General features: G+C 44.5%; 1 protein-coding gene across 1 annotated transcript in view; it reads left to right on the forward strand.

Annotated features, from left to right (window-relative positions):
- The window catches only part of LOC106545629 (mitogen-activated protein kinase kinase kinase 3-like), a 98,637-nt gene that overhangs the window by 36,946 nt on the left and 39,400 nt on the right, over positions 1 to 22,291 (forward strand). The window contains exons 2-5 of the mRNA XM_087712413.1: positions 57 to 141; positions 11,961 to 12,064; positions 20,796 to 20,839; positions 21,821 to 21,920. Of these exons, the coding sequence (XP_087568539.1) occupies positions 138 to 141; positions 11,961 to 12,064; positions 20,796 to 20,839; positions 21,821 to 21,920 (252 nt within the window). The 5' untranslated portion in view covers positions 57 to 137. The remainder of the gene's footprint in view (positions 1 to 56; positions 142 to 11,960; positions 12,065 to 20,795; positions 20,840 to 21,820; positions 21,921 to 22,291) is intronic.

Raw genomic sequence — 22,291 nt, forward strand, 5'->3', positions numbered from 1 at the left:
GTGCCACTTGGGCAAATTATGCCCTCCAATTAACTTCTTTTCTGTTTTTTTGGCAGGACAGTGATTATTCCCGGAAGCCTTAACAGGGCAAGTGCGCTAATTCAAGAGCAGGACACAGACCTCATGACGATACAACCATGGGTGAGTCTTTTTTTTTTTTTTTACTTATTTACTTATTTGATATATACTCATATATCAAAGGTTGCCTTTCCGTGACCCGTCAAAACCGCGTTCCACAAAAGCGCGGTCGACGAAATCGCGTATGTGACGTCATCACAGCGCGACGAAAAAGATCAAAAAATTGAAATAAAAATTAAATTACAGCAAGCCGATTCACATAAAGGTAAGGGTTAGGTTAAGGGTTAGGGTTAGGGTTAGGGTTAGAGCATTAGCGTTACGTTTAGCGTTAGGTTAAGGGTTAGCGTTAGGTTTTTCGTTAGGTTAAGGGTTAGGTTTAGGGTTAGGTTAAGGGTTAGGGTTAGGGTTAGGTTTAGGGTTAGGTTTGGGGGGGTTAGGGTAAGGTTTTCGCTTTATTTTTACATTTTTCGATCTTTTTCGTCGCGCTGTGATGATGTCACATACGCGCTTTTGTCGACCGCGATTTTGTCGTCCACGGTTTTGTGGTGGAACCTGCCTTTCAATTCCCACGGAATTGATGAAGTATGTACAAGAGAAGAAATTAACAAATTCCAACCAACCAAAATTGTCACCAAGTGTTACATACTCTTAATGCCTTTGTAGGAATTCAATTGTGTGGCTGCGTCTGGAACAAGGGTGTTCCAAGATCCCTTCCAGCTCTAGGAGTCTCTATATATGATTAATAAATATGTAAATGACTGCGAAATAGACAAGATTAATAGAGTTGGAAGGGACCTTGGAGGTCATCTAGTCCAACCCCCCCCCCAAAAGCAGGAGACATTACAACAGTGATGGCTAACTTTTTTCTTGTTGTGCACCAAAAGTGCCCGCATGCATGCCCACATCCATAATGCAATGTGTGTGCGACACACTCCAGCACATGTACATGTAACACCCCCCCACATGTGGACCATGTATGTACATGTGCCCCCTTGCGTGCGCATGCAACACCTCCCCCCCATGTTCCCCCACGCATGCGCTCTGCCTTGCTGCTGCTTCGGTTGCCATTGTAACGGGGAGGGGGGACATGGTATTTGGGAGGGGAATCATGATGTGCTGGAGGAAGATTCTAGACGCTGACCTGCCCATCTTACTGCGCATGTGGAGGAAGGGAGTTTCCCGCCAAGGTTAACTGTCCGGCATTCCATCCTGGTGATGTCTTTTGAAGATATCTTCCACCTGACAGTTGGGTGCATTATAATTGGACTATGGACTGGGGTGCCAAGGGGAGGGGATTGAATTATACATGATATTCTCTGCTTTCGCGCCTAATTAACCAGATTCAGCTTAGCTTTGCTACTGTTCGTTTATAATTAGTAAAAGTACACTTGATTTCAAACAAATGGAGTTGAGTGGTTTCTTTCCTGATTATTAAATGAAGTCGCACCTGACACGCTCTTTATAGGCCCAAAAGGGGATGTGCGTGAGCCCCCAAAATGCAATGCAAGTCCCATCTGGTGCACGTGCCACTCCCCCATGTATCCACACATGCATCTGTCTATGCGCCCCCACCAGCATGCACGCCGGAGACCCAAAGACTATCTGGCCAGCGGGAGGCACGCAGCGGAGCTGAGCTAGTGTGTCAGCTGGCGTGCTTGCAGAGAGGGCTCCCTGCCCCATTTCTGACAGAGGGCAGTCCAGTTTCTTCTTGGAAGCCTCCAGGGATGAAGCTCCTGCAGCATCCGAAAGCAAATTTTTCATTATCGCCCAGCTAATTCCTTTCACTGAATCTCTCTTTCGCCTTAAAAGTTAACCCAGGCGTAAAAGTTTTTTTTTATAGTTTTCTTTTTTTTAACCTGAACCAATGTTTTTGCCTCTATGAAAACCGGGCAATTGTGTTTCTGATTTTTCTTCTTCCCTTTTTGCAAAGCTTCTTGTTTCCCCTTTAAAAAAAAAGAAGAACCCTCCCACCTGAATATTTAAATTCAGAGATATTTATGTGAGGAGCAGCTGACTTCTCAAGAAGAGAATAAAAAGGGAAGCTGAAGGATTAAAAATAAGCAGGGGGAAAATTCTGCTTAGTAAATTAGGGATGACACAGAGGAAAGTATGTATTTATTTATGTTGTAATTGTGGCTTTCTAGGAAATCTGCCCCCACAGACCCAGTGATTTTTAGAATTAAGAGCTGATCCAGAGCCATCGCCCCAGCTCTTCTCCACCGCGCATGAGCGTGCCTCCCCCTGGCCAGCTGATTTTTGGATCTCTGTTGCGCATGTGCAAGGGACAGGGCACATGCGGGAGACTCATGTTCCTGTTCAGGGTGCAATGCTTTTTCAAGAGATGCTTGCACCTGCGTGGGGGGAGAAGGGAGGGGGTGCAGCGCACACACACCCCTCCCCAACGGCCCATTTTTTTGTCCCAGGAGGCTGCAAGGAGGCCTGGTAGGGACGTAGGGTGTGTGTGTCGTGTGTGCATGCATGGGGGGAGTGGGGGGGGGTATAATGTGCACATTGCATTGTGTTGTGAACACTGTCGTGTGAGTGCCCAGGCATGCTTTCAGCATGTGCACGCGCTGTCGGCACAAGATGACAAAAAGGTTAGCCATCACTGCGATAGAACATTGATGTAACATTTACTTGGTGGCTAATTTATCTATATTTCCTTCCTCCTCTGCCTCTGGTTTAGTATCAAAATAACAGAGTGGGAAGGGACCTTGGAGATCTTCTAGTCTAACCTCTTGCTCAAGCAGGAAACCCTACACCGTTTCAGACAAATGGCTATCCAACCTGTTCTTACAGACTTCCAGTGTTGGGGGCATTCACAACTTTTGTAGGCAACTTCTGTTCCACTGATTAATTGTTTTCCCTGTCAGGAAATTTCTCCTTATTTCTAGGTTTCTTCTCCCCTTGATTAGTTTCCACCCATTGCTTCTTTTTCCACCTTCCTCTGCTTTGGAGAATAGGTTGCTCCCATCTCTTCATCACTTCCTTTCATATTTACTGTTGTGAACACGGACTGGTCCATAATATTCCTGGTGCTTATTCCAAAAACGTGGCTTTCAACTCAACGTTTATCATCCTTTTGGAGAAACCTTACTCAGAACTCTCGTTTTTTCCCCCCGCATAAGCTGCAGATGTTCTCCAAGGAAGAATGGAGGAGAAATATTTTTAGCCTTGTTTATTCTAAAATGCATTTTTGAAAAAAAAAGCTTTCAAACACCTCCACCCCCCCCCATCCCTGGATCATCACCCCACAGTTACAAGATCCTGCTTTTATGAAGTGTGGACTTCAACTCCCAGAATTCCACAATCCTGGAAGTTGAAGGCTACACCTCTTAAAAGTTGTCAAGTTTGAAAACCACTGTGATGGAAACAGGATTCCCATCCTCCTTCTCTGGAATCTTCTAAGGAGGATCCCTAGAGTTGCAATCAACTGTGGTTGGAAAAATACTATCTGTGGCAGAAATCCTCAACCTTTAGGACCTCAGAGACTACTAAATTCATAATTTTAAATCCCACGGACCGCTAATAGGATCTGCCTAATGACCGGCTGGATGGGTGTGGCTAGGTGGTCATGTGACTGGGTGGGCGTGGACAACTCGATATCATTCACGTTGAGGGGCACCCCGCCAGCTTCTACTCCCCACTCCTCGCTTGCCTGCCCGGCTCCTTAGGGCCCCAACAGGAAGCAGTTGCTGGAGCTAAGCAGCCCCCAGGAGAAAGAGTTGGCAAAACAGCTCAGTTCAAATTGGATCTGACCGAGAAGGAGGCTCAGCAGATGCACCTCACTGAGGACTAGGAGCATGGGCTTTCCAAGCAGAGGGAAGACCTGCGGGAGTGCAAGGCCAGGTGCCAACGCCTGCAGGCTCAGCGTGCTGAGATGGTCAGCCAGTTCCAGGCCATGATGCAGTCCCACTGGAACGAGGCCCTCCGGCTCTTCGCCACCAGCGGCTTTTCCCTCCAGCCTTCGCTCAAAGCCCCCCAGCAGGAGGCCGAAGCAGACCCCAAGTCAGAATTACTACCCCCCCCCTCTGACCCACACAAAAAGCCCCCGAAGGGGGAGACTCTCCAGCATTCATTGCATGTATCTGGTCCAGGGACCCTAGTTTGAGGAGCCCTGATTTAGTGCAATATAAAAAATACAAATAGTTTTTCTGCGGATCACCAAAATTTTCTTGTGGATCACCAGTTGATGACCACTGCTTTAATAAACAAGACTACATGATGGATCCCTTTCCAAGACGTCATTTGTTGATCCAAGTTGCAGCTCACCTGAGCGCCTAAACTTTTTTTTTTTTGCAGAAAAAAAGATTTGTTCCATTTGCAGCCGTGCAAGATTGCTGATTATTTTGGTTTGCAGAATTCAAGGAGAAAGGATTTCCCAAAACGCAAAAGCTTTGAGAAATCAAGCGAACTAAATGATTCCTCCCTCCCTCTCTGTCTTTAGCCCTCCAGAGGAGAGTTGAGGAAGAACAGTGTAGATATTTGCTGATTTAAAGCTGATATTATTTCAGTTCTCTGGATTTCAGCCCACTCCACATTTTTCGAGATGCACATCATACGTTTTTCCTCTCTGGAAATGTGCTCTGCAAAACCTTTGTAAAACACAGATTTCCAGCCAGGCCTACCGCTGCAGCGGTGTTATATGGTAATGGCGTCACGCACACGTACCTTTAAAAATAATTTGGCATCTGCTTTTTTAAAAAAAGAATCTATAGCAATAGCAATAGCAGTTAGACTTATATACCGCTTCATAGGCCTTTCAGCCCTCTCTAAGCGGTTTACAGAGTCAGCATATTGCCCCCAACAACAATCTGGGTCCTCATTTCACCCACCTCGGAAGGATGGAAGGCTGAGTCAACCCTGAGCCGGTGAGATTTGAACAGCTGAACTACAGAACTGCAGTCAGCTGAAGTAGCCTGCAGTGCTGCACTCTAACCACTGCGCCACCTCGGCTCATACTACATCTACATATGCAAAGCTACATAGGTGGCAGATTTTTTCCGATAATCACATGAAGCATTAGTACCGCTTTACAAAGGCCACACCTGGAATACGGCATCCGGTTTTGGTCACCACATTGCAAACGATGTTGAGACTTTGGGAAAAAACATGCAGAGAAGAGCAATTAGGTTGATTAAAGGGCCTGGAGACAAACCCATGAAGAACCGTTGCGGGAATTGCGTGTGGCTAGTTTGGAGAGAAGAAGGACTGGGGGGTGACAGGATAGCAATTGTACAATATCTATGGGGTTGCCCCAAAGAAGAGCGGAAGCTATTTCCCAAAGCATCAGAAGGCTGGACAAGAAACAATGGATGGAAACAAATCAAGGAGAGAAGCAAGTTGGAATTAAGGAGGAACTTGCTGACAAGTGAGGGCAATTAACCGGTGGAACTGCTTGCGTGGTACTTACATACTTGGATGGCCACTTGTCTGAAATGGTATAGGGCAGTTATGGCTAACTTTTTGTCCTTGCGTGGCAAAATCATGTGCATGCGCAACTACGCAAATGCTGGCTGGGGAATTCTGGGAGTTGAAGTCCGGACATCTTCAAGTCGCCAAGGTTGAGAAACACTGGCATAGAGTCTAAATTTTAACCCAGTGATGGCGAATCTTTTCGTCACCGAAAAAGGGAGCACTTCCTGTGGTCGCGTGGGCCTCTTTGGGCTGCGACCAAGAAGAGTACCTGCCCACGGGGCAAGCGCGTGCCGGAAAATGTACTTCCGGTTACTGCCGGGAAATCTTCCGGTTACTCCTGCGCATGCGCACACACCGATCAGCTTGCCAACGCACATGCTCACACCGGAAAACGGAAGATCAGCTCTTCCGGTTTCTGGCACTGACATATGCCCGAAGGCCAGCTGGTCATTGCGTGTGCATGTGCGCCAGAAACCCAGAAGAGGAACGGGTGATGCCGTGTGTGCCAGGAGACATGTCTCCTTGTGCCACTTCGGGCACGCGTGCCATAGGTTCGCCATCACGGGCCTAGGGGTCTGTAGGGCTGCGGGGTCTGGGCAGGATATAGATATTAAAAGCCCAACGGTAGAAACTGAGGAGAGAGTAATTAGTAGCTCTGCCTGAGGCCCAAAGCCAACAGGTGAGCCTTTGGCTAGGCCCGTGATGATGAACCTATGCGTGCCCGAAGTGGCACACGGAGCCATGTCGCCTGGCACACGCAACATCATTCGTTCCTCTTCTTTCTGGTCTCTGGCGCGCATGGGAATGTGGTGATCAGCTGGTCTTTGTGGGTGCATCAGTGCTGCAAACCGGAAGAGCTGGTCTTCCGTTTTCCAGCGGGAGCATGCGCGCCGGCCAGCTGATCAGCGTGTGCGCATGCGCGGCAGTAACCCAGAAGACTTGCTGGCAGTAACCAGAAGTACATTTTCCAGCGCCTGCATGCCCCCCGGGCAACTATTCTTCTTGGTCGTGGCCAGGGGTGGGTTTCAACCGGTTTGCGGCGGTCCCTGCGATCCGGTTGGTCGCCGAACCCGGAAGTAAGTAACTTCTGGGAACGGCGAAGGCCCGCACCCACGCGCGCCCGCACCCGCTCCTTACCCGGTTTTGATGAATTCTGCGCTTCCACGCATGCGCAGGACGCATACAACGCCTGCGCGATCCTCCAGGAGCAGCTGGAGCATCGCACAGATGCTAGTACGCATGCGTGCGGTGCATGCGTGCGCCGCACACGTGCGCGAGGACGCCGCCGGCCTCGTTCCAACCGAACCGGTTGGAACAGGGCAAGAAACCCACCCCTGGTCGTGGCCCAGACGAGTGCATGTGCCCACACAAAGTGCTCCCTTTTCGGCACTCGGTGTCGAAAAGGTTCGCCATCACTGAGCTAGGCCCTGTCCCTCCGTCCTATTTATTTACCTCAGCAACTTCGCATGGACTTCAGCTCCCAGAATTCCACAGGTAACCTGTGTGGACTTCAACTCCCAAAATGCCCCACTAGCCTGCTTCCAGAATTCTGGAACTGAAAACTACATATTTTGAAATAGCTACTCTTAAAAGGGTAGAGTTTCTGAAGAAACCTGTTGCAGTTTGATTTTGAGTGCTTGGGTAAAGAAAGATAAAGAAGAGGAAAACCTATTATATTTCAGCTGATGCCTTTGTATGTATTCATGTATCTGATGCCCTCAATTTTCCTATTCTGTCTTAAATGGCTGGGTAATTCTGGTAACTGAAAGAATCCTAAGTGGCAATTCATACTGATGGAATTTTTGCTTTTTTTATTTTTATTTTCAGTGGTTCAAGCTTTTTTAAGTAATGGGGCGCTAATCATTTTTTATCATGGTTTATAAACTTTACTGTATTTCATTCAAATCTGCATTGAAGGAATGCAATATAACATGTTTACATTACCATAAAAATGGTCTTTTATGAAGCCTACAAATGTAATTCTACTTTGTTATACTTTGCGATGTACTTTCTTTTTTCATTTTTAACATTTTTTTCCTCCTTTTTTTGTTCTTTAATTTTATTGATTAAGATTGAGTAGGTAGGTTGGTAGGTAGAGGAATAGAGAGAGAGAGAAATATATATATAGAAAGAAAAATACAGTCGATAGGTAAGGAGAGAGAGAGTAGGTAAATAGGTACATAAGTAGATACAGGGAGAGAGAGAAATACAGTAGGTAGGTAGGTAGGTAGTTGTTTCCAGGTGTATTTATCCATGTGCTGGAGAAGGAAATAGCTGACAATCTGCAGCACCTAAGACTTTGTTTCTGCTGGCACAGCTCTTGATCAATGTAATTCTTAACAATCGGTTAAAGAGCTTTCCGAATGGAAAAAAAAAATTGGCATTCTGCAAACCTCCCAAAAATGGCTGGTTTTTCACGAAAACGGGCCTGTTCTTTTTTAAAAAGGCATGAATAGCCTTGGGGGAGGGGGGGCTTGCAGTGTGCTCCTGTGGGATGGGGGAGGCAAAAACGAGCAAAAAACAGCCTGTTTTTTCGTGAAAATGGGCCTGCTTTTTGTAAAAAGAAATTGCATGCATAGCCTTATGGAGGCTTATAGAGTGCTCCTGGAGCTGGGGGAGGGGCAAAATTGAGCAAAAAATGCCCCCTTTTTTGCTCATTTCTGCCCTCCCCAGCCCCTAGGAGCTCTCTGAAAGCCTCCATAAGGCTATGCACGGCCATTTTTGTGAAGGGGGCGGGGCTTTGGGAGGCAAAAAATGCTGTATTCAGTGTATAAGACGCACCCAGATTTTCAGTCTCTTTTTTATAAAAGGTTCGTCTTATAGTCCGAAAAATACAGTAACTCATAAAATTATGGAGAAAAATATTAGCTCCCTGTGATCTTACGTATTCTGGGTTTGTGAGTGCATAAGGACACTTCTCGGAAATGGATAGGAATATATTCAAAGTCCTCGATTTACAGCCACAATTTGGACCAGAATTTCTATTGCTAAGCAAGGTAGTTGTAAAGTATGTTGTGCCCGATTTTATGACCCATTTTTTTGCCATAGTTATTAAACACCACAGTTATTAAGTGAATCAGGGATACATTCATGTGCTGTGTAGCGTAACAGTGTTTAGTAGGTTTATTTCCTTAGCAATTCCCTTCACTAAAACCCTAGTTAAGTCCAGCCAAAAACAGGACAATGCTAGGCCACACAGCAATGGCGGACAACCACAAGGCCCTTGAGAGTTTCCCAAACAAGATTAAACCCGCCAGCCTAAATTAAATCCACAATATAGATAGTCCTTGACTTACAACAGTTCATTTAGTGACCATTCAAAGCAGGGGTGGGCTTCAAAAAATTCAGCAGTGGGTTCTGTGCCTAGTTGCTGAGGGGGCATGGCCTGCTTGGTCTTCTGCACCACGGCGGGAGGGGGAGGCACATTTTCACTCTCCCCAGGCTCCGGAGGCTTTCCTTGAGTCTCCGGGAGGGTGAAAACTGTCTCCCCTGGGTTCTGGAGGAACGTCCGGGGTCCCTGAGCCTCTGCGCAGGCCCTGCACTTACCTCGCATCCAAATTGGGCCGTGTGGAGACTCCGGGAAAGGGAGGGGTGAACGGGGCGGGGCCAGCCAGTATTGGGATTTGGAGGTTCTCCGAACCGGCCATAACATTAGCTACGGATTCTCCCGAACCTGGGCAAACCTGTAGCAGCCCACACATGGTTCAAAAAAAGTAGGTAGATAGAGGGAGAGGGAAAGAAAGAGAGAGAATACTGTAGGTAGGCAGGGAGAGAGAGTCTGTGTGTGGGTAGGTAGGGAGAGGGATAGAGAGAGAAATAGAGAGAGAGAGAAATACAGTAAGTAGGTAGGGAGAGAGTGTGTGTGTGTTTGTAGGTAGGTAGATGGATAGAGAGAAATACAGTACATAGGTAGGGAGAGAAAGAGTAGGTAGGTTGGTAGGTAGAGGGATAGAGAGAGAGAAATATATGTGTGTGTGTGTGTGTGTGTGTGTCTGTGTGTAAATACAGTCGATAGGTAGGGAGAGAGAGTAGGTAAGTAGGTACATAAGTAGATAGAGGGAGAGAGAGAGAGAAATACAGTAGGTAGATAGGTAGATGCTTCCAGGTGTATTTATCCATGTGCTGGAGAAGGAAATAGTTGACAATCTGCAGCACCTAAGACTTTGTTTCTGCTGGCACAGCGCTTGATCAGTGTAATTCTTAACAATCGGTTAAAGAGCTTTCCGAATGAAAAAAATATTGGCACTCTGCAAACCTCCCAAAAATGGCTGTTTTCGTGAAAAAAAACGGGCCTATTCTTTTTTAAAAAGGCATGAATAGCAAACCTGGGCAAGCCTCCAGCCGCCCACACCTGGTTCAAACTTAGAACGGCAGTGAAGAAGGTGACTTAATGACCATTTTTCACAGTTACAGCCCTTTATAGCATGATCATCTGTTCCAAATTCAGATGCTTGGCCACCGGTTCATATTTATAATGGTCGCCTGTGATCTCCTTTTGCGACTTTCTGACAAGCAAAGTCAATGGGGGAAGCAAGATTCGCTTAGCAACTGCGATCCTAACTTAACAACGGAAGCGATTCACTTCACAACTGCTAAGAAAGGTGGCAAATTGGGGCAAAACTCACTTGACAAATGTCTCGCTGAAGAACACAAAAAAAATGTTCAATTGTGGTCATAAGTTGAGGACTGAAGGGCACATGAGGTAAGAAAAGTCCAGAGTTCGCAAGGCACAACCCGAAGCACTTTTGAGCCCCAAATTTTTATTGTCAAGCAAGAGCATAGTTGTGAGTTTTGCCCCATTTTGCGACCTACCTTCCTTGCCGCGGTTGTTAAGTGAATCGTTGCAGTCTTTAGGTTAGTAATCCGGTTGTTAAGTGAATCTGGTTTTCCTATTGACTTTGCTTGCCAGAAGGTCGCAAAAGGGGATCACATGACCCCAGGACACTGCAACCGTCATAAATATGAACCAGTTGCCAAGCGTCTGAATATAGGTCACGTGACTGTGGGGAATATTACAAACATCTTAAGGGAGAAAAATGGCCATAAGTTACTTTTTCCAGTGCTTTTTTTTTTCCCCAAGAGGCAACTGGACTTTCTGGTTTTTCTTTGAAGGCGTTTCGCTTCTCATCCAAGAAGCTTCTTCAACTCTGAGCTGGATGTTGGGGAACGGAAGGATTTATATTCCTTGCAGAAGAAGCTTCCTGGATGATAAGCGGGGGGAAAAAAACCCAGAAAGTCTTGGGGAAAAAAAGATAACTATGACAATTTGGATGACTGAGAATCTCCAGACACATTTTTTTCCAGTTTTGTTGTAACTCCAAATGGGCACTAAATGAATAGTTGTAAGTAGAGGACTAGATATATTTTCTTTGGGGACGGGACGGGATGGAAAAGTAAGTAAACCCCCCCTCCCCCCCAAAATTTCAGTGTTTGGGTAGCTGAAGTCCTGACTGAATACATTTACTTTTTTGTACAACTTTATTCATTCTGTTGCAACTTCATTCCAAACTACAGGGTGGGTATCACTTCCTTAGGGAAGAAATATTGATGGCTTTCCAGTAATACTAGAAACAAAATGCTGTCCAAATTTTAGGGAGGATATTGTTTTATCTCTCCATGCCTTTGTGTCTTTGTTCCTGATCTTAATTCTCCCTGTAGCTAAACCCACTGATACCTCTCTGAGATCTTGGCTAAGGCTGCAATGCAGGTGGTCCTCGAGTTGCGACCACAATCGAGCCCCTAATTCCTCTTGCTAAGCGAGACAGTGTTTAAGGGAGCTTTGCCCCCGTTTGGCAAACTTTCTTGCACACCGTTGTTGAATCACTACGGCTTTTTAGGTTAGTAATGTGGTTGTTAAGTGAATCGGTCTTCCATCATTCTCAGAAGGTCACAAAAGAAGGGGGGCACTGCAACGGTTGTAAATGCGAGTCTGTTGCCAAGCGTTTGAATTAGTCGTAAGTGTGAAAAATGGCCCGAAGTCATCTTTTTTCCAGTGCTGTTGTAACTTTGAATGGTCCCTGTGAACTGTTGTAAGCCGAGGACTATCTGTGTATCTTTGCAGTAGAACAGTGAGGGCTAACCTTTTTGTCGTCACCTGCCGAAAGCGAGCGCGGACTCCCGCACCCATAATGCAATGCACACATGACGCACATCCCGGTGCCCTGCCTCCCGCGTGCATGTTAGATCCCCCCGCGCACCCCTCGCTCCTCCCTGCAGCGTCCTGGGACCAAAAATAGGCCACAGAGGAGCCCGCCACTCCCCCCCCCCGTGCGCTCCTCCCTGCCCCCAGCGTATGCACCTGCGATCCCCATGCCCCCTCCCCGAGCATATGCAGCGGAGACTTGAAAATCAGCTGGCCAGCACATGTACAGTGGAGTTGTGCTGGGGCGATGGCTCCCGTTCCCGCAGAACGGGAAGTTTCAGAGGCCTAACCTAATTCTTTTGTTTTGTTTTTCTGTTTGCAGATGAGGAAGAAGTTCTTAATTCGATTATGAAGGATCTCGCCGCCCTGGGCAAATGTGGTGGTTTTTTAGACAGCAACCGGAATAAGAATCATTCAAACAAGCAGGTTAGCACTGGACTTCCAAGCTCTCTTCTACCGTTCTCACTGTTCCTACCTAACGAAAAAGGGATTAGAACAGTGTTTTCCGACCTTGGTGGTTTAAAGGTGGCTGTCTATGTCATTTCACAGAATTCTCCGGCCAACTTTGCTGCCAAGGTTGAGGAACAATGGGTTGGGAGATGATAGCATGGGGCTTGCAGCCGGAAAAGCAGAATTATTTATTTCATTTATGAATTAAATTTATATACTGCCCATCTCCCTATCAAAAGCAACTCTGGGTGGATTATGAAATGGACAGGTTGTTGGTTGTATATGAATTTTGATCAACTTTGTCCACTTTAAGAGGGATAGACTTCAGTTTTGGTCAACATTGGACACTTTAAGAGGGGTGGGCTTTAGTTTTGAATCAGAATAGAGCTGGAAGGGACCTTCGAGGTCTTCTAGTCCAGCCCCCTGCTCAAGCAGGAAACTTAATACCATTTCAGACAAATGGTTGTCCAGTTTCTTCTTAAAAACATCCAGTGATGGAGCACCCACCACTTCTGGAGACAATTCATTCTGCTAGTTAGTTATACACACTGTTAGGAAGTTTATTCCCAGTCGTTTCTCTCCTTGATTCATTCCCATCCATTATTTCTGGTCTGGCCTTCTGGTGCTTTGGAAAATAAATTAACCCCCTCTTCTTTGATAAATTTTGATCAACCTCAGCCACTTTTAAGATAGGTGGACTTCAGTTTTGGTGATCAATTTTGGTGAATGGGGCTGCCCTTGAAGAGCATTCGGCGACTCCAGCTAGTCCAGAATGCGGCCGCGCGAGCGATTGTGGGTGCACCTCGGTTCACCCACGTAACACCTATCCTCCGCGAGCTGCACTGGCTACCTGTTTATCTCCGGGTGCGCTTCAAGGTGCTACTTACCACCCATAAAGCCCTTCATGGTAGTGGGCCTGGGTACTTGAGAGACCGCCTACTGCCAATTACCTCCACTAGACCGATTCGATCGCATCGATTAGGCCTCCTCCGAATTTCATCTTCTAGCCAGTGCAAACTGGCAACTACCAGGAGGAGAGCCTTCTCGGTGGCTGCTCCGTCCCTTTGGAATGAACTCCCCGTGGAGATTCGGACCCTCACCACCCTCCAGTCCTTCCGCGCCGCTGTAAAGATCTGGCTGTCCCGGCTGGCCTGGGGTTAAGATTGTAGCCCCACTCGAATTGTGCGATTGTTGTGTTTTCTTTTTTAACATGCTGTATTGTCTATTGTTTGTCTTTTTCCCCCTCCCTTTTTGAATTGTGAGCCGCCCTGAGTCCCCTTAGGGAAACGGGCGGCATACAAATAAAGGCAAAAGTAAAAAGTAAAAAGTGAATGTTACAAATTTTAAGACGGGTGGATTTCAACTCCCAGAATTATGGGAGTTGAATTCTACCCATCTTAAAATAACCAAGGTTGACCAACGCTTTTGTGGATATTAGAAATGGTGACCCTCTATTTAAAAAGTGACAAGAAGCAAAAAGCGACTCACTTTTTAATTTTTGGATTCTCTCCTCCCCTCCCTCCCGATTTTTCCATTTCTGTTATTTTGTGTTTCATCTTCCTTTGAAATAGAATAAAGTTGGTTAAAAAAAGAAGCAGAGGAACATAGCGTCAATTTTGACGTTAGCTGTCCAGAAAAGAACCCCTTGCTGACATGTGCGAAAAGAAAGTGGATCATCGCATTGATTTTGAGAAAACTGCTTTAATTTGATCCAAACCAATTATCCAATCTGGAAAATCAATTTGGTTTGGGGATTAAACGCAGTTGGTTTTAATTTGCATTTCTGGGTGCTCTTGAGTTTATAAAATCCTGCTGTTAACCCCTGTGGCCGGCGAGGACCAAGGCGCATTAAGAAACACCACTGAATTACAGATTCGGGATTGAATAATGCAGATTCTAACCCCCAAAACCCCATCCTTCTCTTCCCATCACTATAACAACATCTGCTTGTTGACGAAAACAAACACGTAGCTGCACTCCAGGGTGTAACAGCTCTCTGAGTTGAATTCAGCCCTATAGCAGCCTGTCCTGAAAAATGATTCAAGATGTTTAGGATATTCACGAGGTCGCTAACAGCTGTTGCGCTGTCAATGAGCCAATAAGGCTTTGATTGACAGGGGAATTAATTTTTTTTGTGGAAACTGATGCACCAGTGGGGTGGGGAGCAGGCAGGATTTGGCAAGCACCATCTTGGGATAACTTGAGAAATTTTGGAGAGTAGAGATTAGTTTTCTTATTCTTCTCCCTTCTCTTCTACTCTTTTCCTACTCTATTCAAGCCCAGTCTACTCAATCATTATTCTCCCTTTCTCTTTCCTCCATCCCATCATTTCATTCCAATTATAATTCTATTCTATTCTGTTCTTTTCTTTTCTTTTCTGTTATATTCTATTCCATTCCAATTATAATTCTATTCTATTCTGTTCATTTCTTTTCTTTTCTGTTATATTCTATTCCATTCCAATTATAATTCTATTCTATTCTGTTCATTTCTTTTCTTTTCTGTTATATTCTATTCCATTCCAATTATAATTCTATTCTATTCTGTTCATTTCTTTTCTGTTATATTCTATTCCATTCCAATTATAATTCTATTCTATTCTGTTCACTTCTTTTCTGTTATATTCTATTCCATTCCAATTATAATTCTATTCTATTCTGTTCATTTCTTTTCTGTTATATTCTATTCCATTCCAATTATAATTCTATTCTATTCTGTTCACTTCTTTTCTGTTATATTCTATTCCATTCCAATTATAATTCTATTCTATTCTGTTCATTTCTTTTCTGTTATATTCTATTCCATTCCATTCCAATTATAATTCTATTCTGTTTTGCTCATTTCTTTTCTGTTCTATTATATTACACTCTTCTCTCTTTCTTGATTTTCTTCCTCAGTTTTTTTTTCTTGTCTGTTTATCTTTCATTCTTCTGTTGTTGTTTTTAAATCAATCAAGTTATAAAATTACAGAAAAGCGACAGACAGAAGATTTATCAGAGCACATTCATGAATACCGATTAGCTTTTGGAACATATGGTGAACTTCATGTCGCACAGGTATAACTAACCAAATTTCCAAACCAGGGAAACTGTCAGCATTGTAGACCAAGCCAGGTCCCCAAAACACTAGAGAATGGCTTGAAGCCCTGAAACACAGACAAAACAGCCATCACCAGGCACATATAGAAGAACAACGTTTGCACGCTGTTCAAAAGAACAATAAAAAAGGGTAAAGAAAGAAACAAAACAAACAAATAGACCAGAGTTTCAGCTTAACCGAGGAACTACTAAGGTGAAAAACCACATCGCTTCCGAAAATTACACAGTGGTAATTTTCTCTCTTGGAATCTCTAGGTCTCATCAACGTTCAGCAAAATATTCAAAGCTAGTTCTGCTAACGAAGCCGGCCTCTGTTCAGTGCTTGTCCAAAAAGGACCAGGATACAAAGTGGTTTTGGTTTTTCCCCTTCTCATCGGGCCTCTTTGCCCATGCTTGTTTTCCTAGCAAGTCGGAGAGGGGGAAGTTTTATCCAGCACAGCTTCACTCATATTTCTCTTCTCTCCCGGTCAAATGCTGGTGTGTGTGTATGTGTGTGTTGCCTGGTGTGTTTCCCTTGGCCCTTACCGAAAGGAGGTCATTGTTATTGTTTCACGGTGAAGAAAGAGGATGCAGCTCACATGTTTCCTCTCTTCTGGGCCTGCTTTAAACAAGTGCTTCGTCCATTTCCAGCAACAAATTATTCCTAGCAGTTGAGTTGTTCTGCTCCTCTTAGCAGTTGAGTTGAGTTAAATAGCATTAAATAGCATTAAGAGCCGTGGTGGCGCAGTGGTTAGAGTGCAGTACTGCAGGCTACCTCTGCTGACTGCTGGCTGTCTACAATTTTGGCAGTTCAAATCTTACCAGGCTCAAGGTTGACTCAGCCTTCCGTCCTTCCGAGGTGGGTAAAATGAGGATTGCCCCCAGATTGTTGGGGGCCATAGGCTGACTTTGTAAACCGCTTAGAGAAGGCTGCAAAGCACTGTAAAGCGGTATATAAGTCCAAGGGCTATTGCTATTGGGCCTTAAGGACTGTCTTCCCTTGGTGAAGACCTGTGGACTTCAACTCCCACACTGGCTTCTGACTCCAAAGGCAGTTGATAACTGGCACATGGCTCTGGCCCCCTCTCTGCCTCCAATGCAGAGCCCTCATCAGAGCCTTCCCCAGACTCCAGGACTGGCCCATCTTCCTCCCCAACCTCCTCACTCTCCGAATCTGCTGCCAGCTCCACTGGCTGGCCACGCCACCTTGCTCCTCTGGAATGTAGCCCCTCCCTCTTGGAAATCTGGACCACAGTATATTCCATCACAGGGACGCTGAAGCTGTCGTAAATACATTCCACAAATGTTTGGACTCTTTAAACTAAATCTCTTCAGTTTACTCACTGCAGGTAGCCCTCGACTTAGAGCCATTCACTTAGTGACTGTTTCAGAGCTACAACGGCACTGAAAAAAGTGATCCTTCTTCACAGTTGCAGCACCCCACATGAAGATGCTTGGCCGTTGATTCATATTTATGAGGGTCGCAATGTTCCCAGGGTCGTCACATCATCATTCCCTTTTGTGATCTTCTGATCACTAAAGTCAATAGGGGAAGTCACTTAACGACCATGTTAATAATAATGACTGCAGGGGTCAAGTTAACAATGGTGTCAAGGAAGGTCGTAAAAGGGGGCAAAACTCACAAGAACTGTCTTGCTTAGCAGAAATTTTGGGCTCAATGGTGCTTGTGAGTCAAGGGCTGTCTATATTGAGCCATGCTATCGGGGCTGTTTTTGACAACACTTTAATTCGGGTACAGAGAATAACCTAACAGCCATACAAGCAGTGATAGCGTGGTGGAAAATAGATTACAATACAATACAATAGCAGAATTAAAAGGGACCTGGGAGGTCTTCTAGTCCAACCCCCTACCTAGGCAGGAAACCCTAGACCGTTTCAGACAAATGGCTATCCAACATCTTCTTAAAGACTTCCAGTGTTGGGCCATTCACAACTTCTGGAGGCAACTTCTGTTCCTCTGATTAATTGTTCTAACTGTCAGGAAATTTCTCCTCAATTCTAAGTTGCTTCTCTCCTTGATTAGTTTCCACCCATTGCTTCTTGTCCTGCCCTCAGGTGCCTTGGAGAATAGCTTGACTCCCTCTTCTTTGTGGCAACCCCTGAGATATTGGAACACTACTATTATGTCTCCCCTGGTCCTTCTTTCTATTAAACTAGACATACCCAGTTCCTGCAACCATTTTAGCCTCCAGTCCCCTAATCCTCTTCGTTGCTCTTCTCTGCGCTCTTTCTAGAGTCTCCGAATCTTTTCTATATCGTGGCGACCAAAACTGAATGCATTAGGGTCATCTATTCAGCAGCTTTTAAGAGAGATTCCTCTCTCGGCAGGAATAGCTAAGAAACTCCAAGGGATCAACCAGTGAAGTGAACCCACAGTGACGATCCAGTTTAGTGACCCACCAAATTCAGCTGATTTCCAGTTATTGATGGGAATCAGTTGAATTTGGCATTTTCGCTACATTAATAGAGGGGTAGAATCAACATCATGGGAACTGGTACTACCACTTTATAATGCCCTGGTAAGGCCATCCTTGAGATGCGGTGCCTAAGATGCTGAGCTTGTCGATCAGAAAGGTCGGCAGTTCAGCGGTTCGAATCCCTAGCACCAAATAATAGAGTGAGCTCCCGTTGCTTGTCCCAGCTTCTGCCAACCTAGCAGTTCGAAAGCATGTGAAAAATGCAAGTAGAAAAAATAGGAACCACCTTTGGTGGGAAGGTAATAGTGTTCCGTGCTCCTTCAGCATTGGGTGGTGCAAGCCACATGACTATGGAGACATCTGGACAGCGCTGGCTCTTCGGCTTTGAAACAGAGATGAGCACCGCCCCCTAGAGTAAGGAATGACAAGCACACATGTACGAGGGAAACCTTTACCTTAAGGTCATCTTGGAACACTGCCTCCAGTTTTGGTCAGCACATTATAAAAAAATACGTTGAGACTTTGGAAAAGAGTGCAGAAAAGAGCAACAAAAATGATTATGGGACTGGAGGCTTAAAAAATATGAAGAATGGTTGCAAGAACTGGGTATGGCTAATTTAATGAAAAGAAGGATTAGGGGTGATATGATAGCAGTCTTCAGGTGTTTGAGGGGCTGCCACAAAGAAGAGGGAGTCTAGCTATTCTCCAAAGCCCCTGAAGGCAGGACAAGAAGCAATGGGTGGAAACTAATCAAGGGGAGAAGCAACCTGAAAATAAGGAGAAACTTCCTAACAATGAGAACAATTAACCAGTGGAACAGCCTGCCTCCAGAGGTTGTGGGTGCTCCAACATGGAGGTTTTTAAGAAGAGGCTCCACAGCCACTTATCTGGTGTAGGGTCTCCAACTTTTGCAGGGGGTTGGACTAGAAGACCTCCAAGGTCCCTTCCCACTGTCTATTATTCCGAAATCAATCAACTTCAGCCATTTGTTGATGCGGTCCACTTTGCCACATCAGGATATGCGGTCTTTTTAAATACACACGTAAATAGCCGTCGAGCTGAACCTTTCTCACTGCCGCAACATATTTTTCGGGCGCGTAGAATGGGAGCATGGAAACTGCTAATCACGTTCTGGGTAAACCTCAAGTGAGAGATAAGAAGAGTTTTCAGGAAAAGGCGTCATCTGTTCGCCCCTCTAGGAATTCTCCTGTTTAGATACCAGCACTGTGTGGCTGATCTTTCCAAACGATGCGCAGTCCCAAATATAGGATACGCTTTTTCCATTCCCAAAAGAAACCCGGGGGAGAAAAAGGAGAGAGAGAGAGATAAGGTTTATTTCTACATAAAAAAAGAACTTCAAGAATACTGGCCCCACCTAATTCTCCAACCAGTTGTAGATTTTACGTTGTAGATTTTACAGAGCAGTTCTACGCTCCTGGTTTACAAGAAATGGACATATGTTTCCAAAACTTCCAGCTTGGGGAACAGCAAAATGTTAAGATTATTATTGGTTTGCAGAACTGCAGTTTTAGGCTCCATTGAGAGAAAGCAAATTCACACAGCATGCTGAATCATACCCAGGTTTGTTGCATTGTGTTATCAGAGCACTCAACCAGCTGATTCAGCACCACAAGTATTATTTTAAGGGTTTCCAATGGAAGGAGTCTTCACTGGGTCCTGCAGGAATGCAGAATATAAGATGGTCCTACTCAAACATTATCCTTATTCAGTTTGGGAGGGTGGGCTGCGCAATATTGCATACACCAAGTAAGAAGAGGGGACGATGGATGGATGGATTGGAGTGGAGATTGAATACCTAACAGCAGGTACCATGAGAATACTAGGAGGACTGTCTGTCTCTCTTTCTTTGTCTGTCTGTTTCTATCTATCTCTTTATCAGCTATGTATTATCTCTCTCTCTATCACCTTACCATCTATCTGTCCACCTACCCATCCATCCATCCATCCATTGGTTATTCATCCATACCTATCCATCCATCCATCCATCCATCGGTATCCATCCATCCATATCTGTCTTGTCTTTTACCATCCATCCATCTCTCTCCCCCCATCCATCTATCTCTATCTATCTTTCTATCTGTCCATCCATCTATCTTTCTATCTATCTATCTTTCTATCTTTCTATCTATCTATCTATCTATCTATCTATCTATCTATCTATCTATCTATCTATCTATCTATCTATCTATCTATCTATCTACCTACCTACCTACCTACCTACCTACCTACCTACCTACCTACCCACCCACCCACCCACCCACCCACCTATCTTATCTATCTATCTATCTATCTATCTATCTATCTATCTATCTATCTATCTATCTATCTATCTATCTATCTATCTATCTATCTATCTATCTATCTACCTACCTACCTACCTACCTACCTACCTACCCACCCACCCACCCACCCACCCACCCACCCACCTATCTTATCTATCTATCTATCTATCTATCTATCTATCTATCTATCTATCTATCTATCTATCTATCTATCTATCTACCTACCTACCTACCTACCTACCTACCTACCCACCCACCCACCCACCCACCCACCCACCCACCCACCCACCCACCTATCTTATCTATCTATCTATCTATCTATCTATCTATCTATCTATCTATCTATCTATCTATCTATCTATCTATCTATCTATCTATCTATCTATCTATCTATCTATCTATCATATCCATCAATCTATCTATCTATATGGATCTTTGCCATCCATCCGTCATCCATCTCTCTCCCCCCATCCATCTATCTCTATCTATCTTTCTATCTGTCCATCCATCTATCTATCTATCTATCTATCTATCTATCTATCTATCTATCTATCTATCTATCTATCTATCTATCTATCTATCTATCTTTCTACCTACCTACCTACCTACCTACCTACCTACCTACCTACCTACCCACCCACCCACCCACCTATCTTATCTATCTATCTATCTATCTATCTATCTATCTATCTATCTATCTATCTATCTATCTATCTATCTATCTATCTATCTATCATATCCATCATATCCATCAATCTATCTATCTATATGGATCTTTGCCATCCATCCATCCGTATCTATCTTTCTGTCTGTGTGTGTGTGTCTCCATCCATCCATCCATCCTTTGGTATCCTAATTAATGTTTTTCTGTCTCCCTTTTCTTCCATAGTTGCGGAATGCTAGGATCAAGTTTGAGCATGATGGAGAAAAAAGGTACATTTATTTTATTTATTCATTAAATTTCCCCCTTACAAGTCACTCGGGACCTGGGTCTGTCAGGTTTAGATATTTTGCTTGTTTTTGCTGAACCTTAAAAACCATAAACTCGTAAGTAAATAAAGGCCAATGTTCTTTCCTTTATTGGGGTGTTTTCTTCAAAAAGTTGTCCTCCTTCAGGTATCCGTACAAAATGGTGATATAGCACTGAGATGTGGGTTATATTTTTATTTATTCTCTCATGTTTACATGCCGCTCCCATTGAAAATTAATTAATTTAATTTAAAGCATTAAATGTGGCCCTTCCAATTAATTTTGCAACTTTGGGCGATGGACAGTAGATGGAACCAAAAACTAAAGAAAGCACTTCAGTTAAAATCCAAATTATTACTCAGCAAATGACTCTGAGCAGCTTACATTCTTCATTCTAGCTGTGATAAGATTAAAATTATGCAGCTGTGCCAATTTATTAAATGTGTTAAGAATTGAGTAGAAGGCCAGAATTTCTCAGCTTTGGATGAAAAGGCACAACTGCTATAGGTAAGCCCTCCGCTTACGACCACAATTGTTGCCCACATTTTTTGGTGCTAAGCAAGACAGTTGTTAAATGAATTTTGCCCCATTTTTACAACCTTTTTTTGTTAAGCGAGACGCTGCAGCTGTTGAGTTAGTAACACAGTTGTTAAACGAATCTGGCTTCCCCATTGACTTTGCTTGTCAGAAGGTCACAAAAGGGGAAAATATGACCCCTTAGCAACCCGTCATAAATATGAGTCAGCTGCCAGGCATCTGAATTTTGATCACATGACCATGGGGACGCTGCAACAGTCGTAAGTGTGAAAAATTGTCATAAGTCACTTTTTTGTGACTGTTGTAACGTCAAACTGTCACTAAACATACTTTTGTATGTATGACTACCTTGATAATATTGGTAGGATGAAGTTAATTGTTTTCAATTTCATCCTCCTTCTCCTGCAGGATTATACAGTTCCAGAGGCCGGTTAAATTCAAAGATGTTTTGCAGAAGGTTATGGATGCTTTTGGGCAGTTGATGGATTTGCATTATGCTGAGAATGAGGTACCTTTCATGTTGCTTTTTCTTCTGTCTCTGCTGTCCTCTTGCCCTGGCATCTGTCCGTCACAATATCCCGTATTTTAAAAGCCATTGCAAAAAGAATTTCCAAAATTTAGAGAGGCGTCATATCTCTTGCGTTTAGCCAGGGATATCCAACATTGGTAACTTTGAGACTTGTGGAGTTCAACTCCCAGAATTTCCCAGCCAGCGTGCTTTAAGATGGGTGGATTTCAACTCCCAGAATTCCCTGGCCAGCGTGCTTTAAGATGGGTGGACTCCAACTCCCAGAATTCCCTGGCCAGCATGCTTTAAGATGGGTGGACTTCAACTCCCAGAATTCCCTGGCCGGCGTTCTTTAAGATGGGTGGACTTCA

The sequence above is a fragment of the Thamnophis sirtalis genome, unplaced genomic scaffold, assembly GCF_051295495.1.
Source record: "Thamnophis sirtalis isolate CommonGarterSnake01/CBP01778 unplaced genomic scaffold, rThaSir2_p1.2 scaffold_4, whole genome shotgun sequence".
Taxonomy (NCBI): domain Eukaryota; kingdom Metazoa; phylum Chordata; class Lepidosauria; order Squamata; family Natricidae; genus Thamnophis; species Thamnophis sirtalis.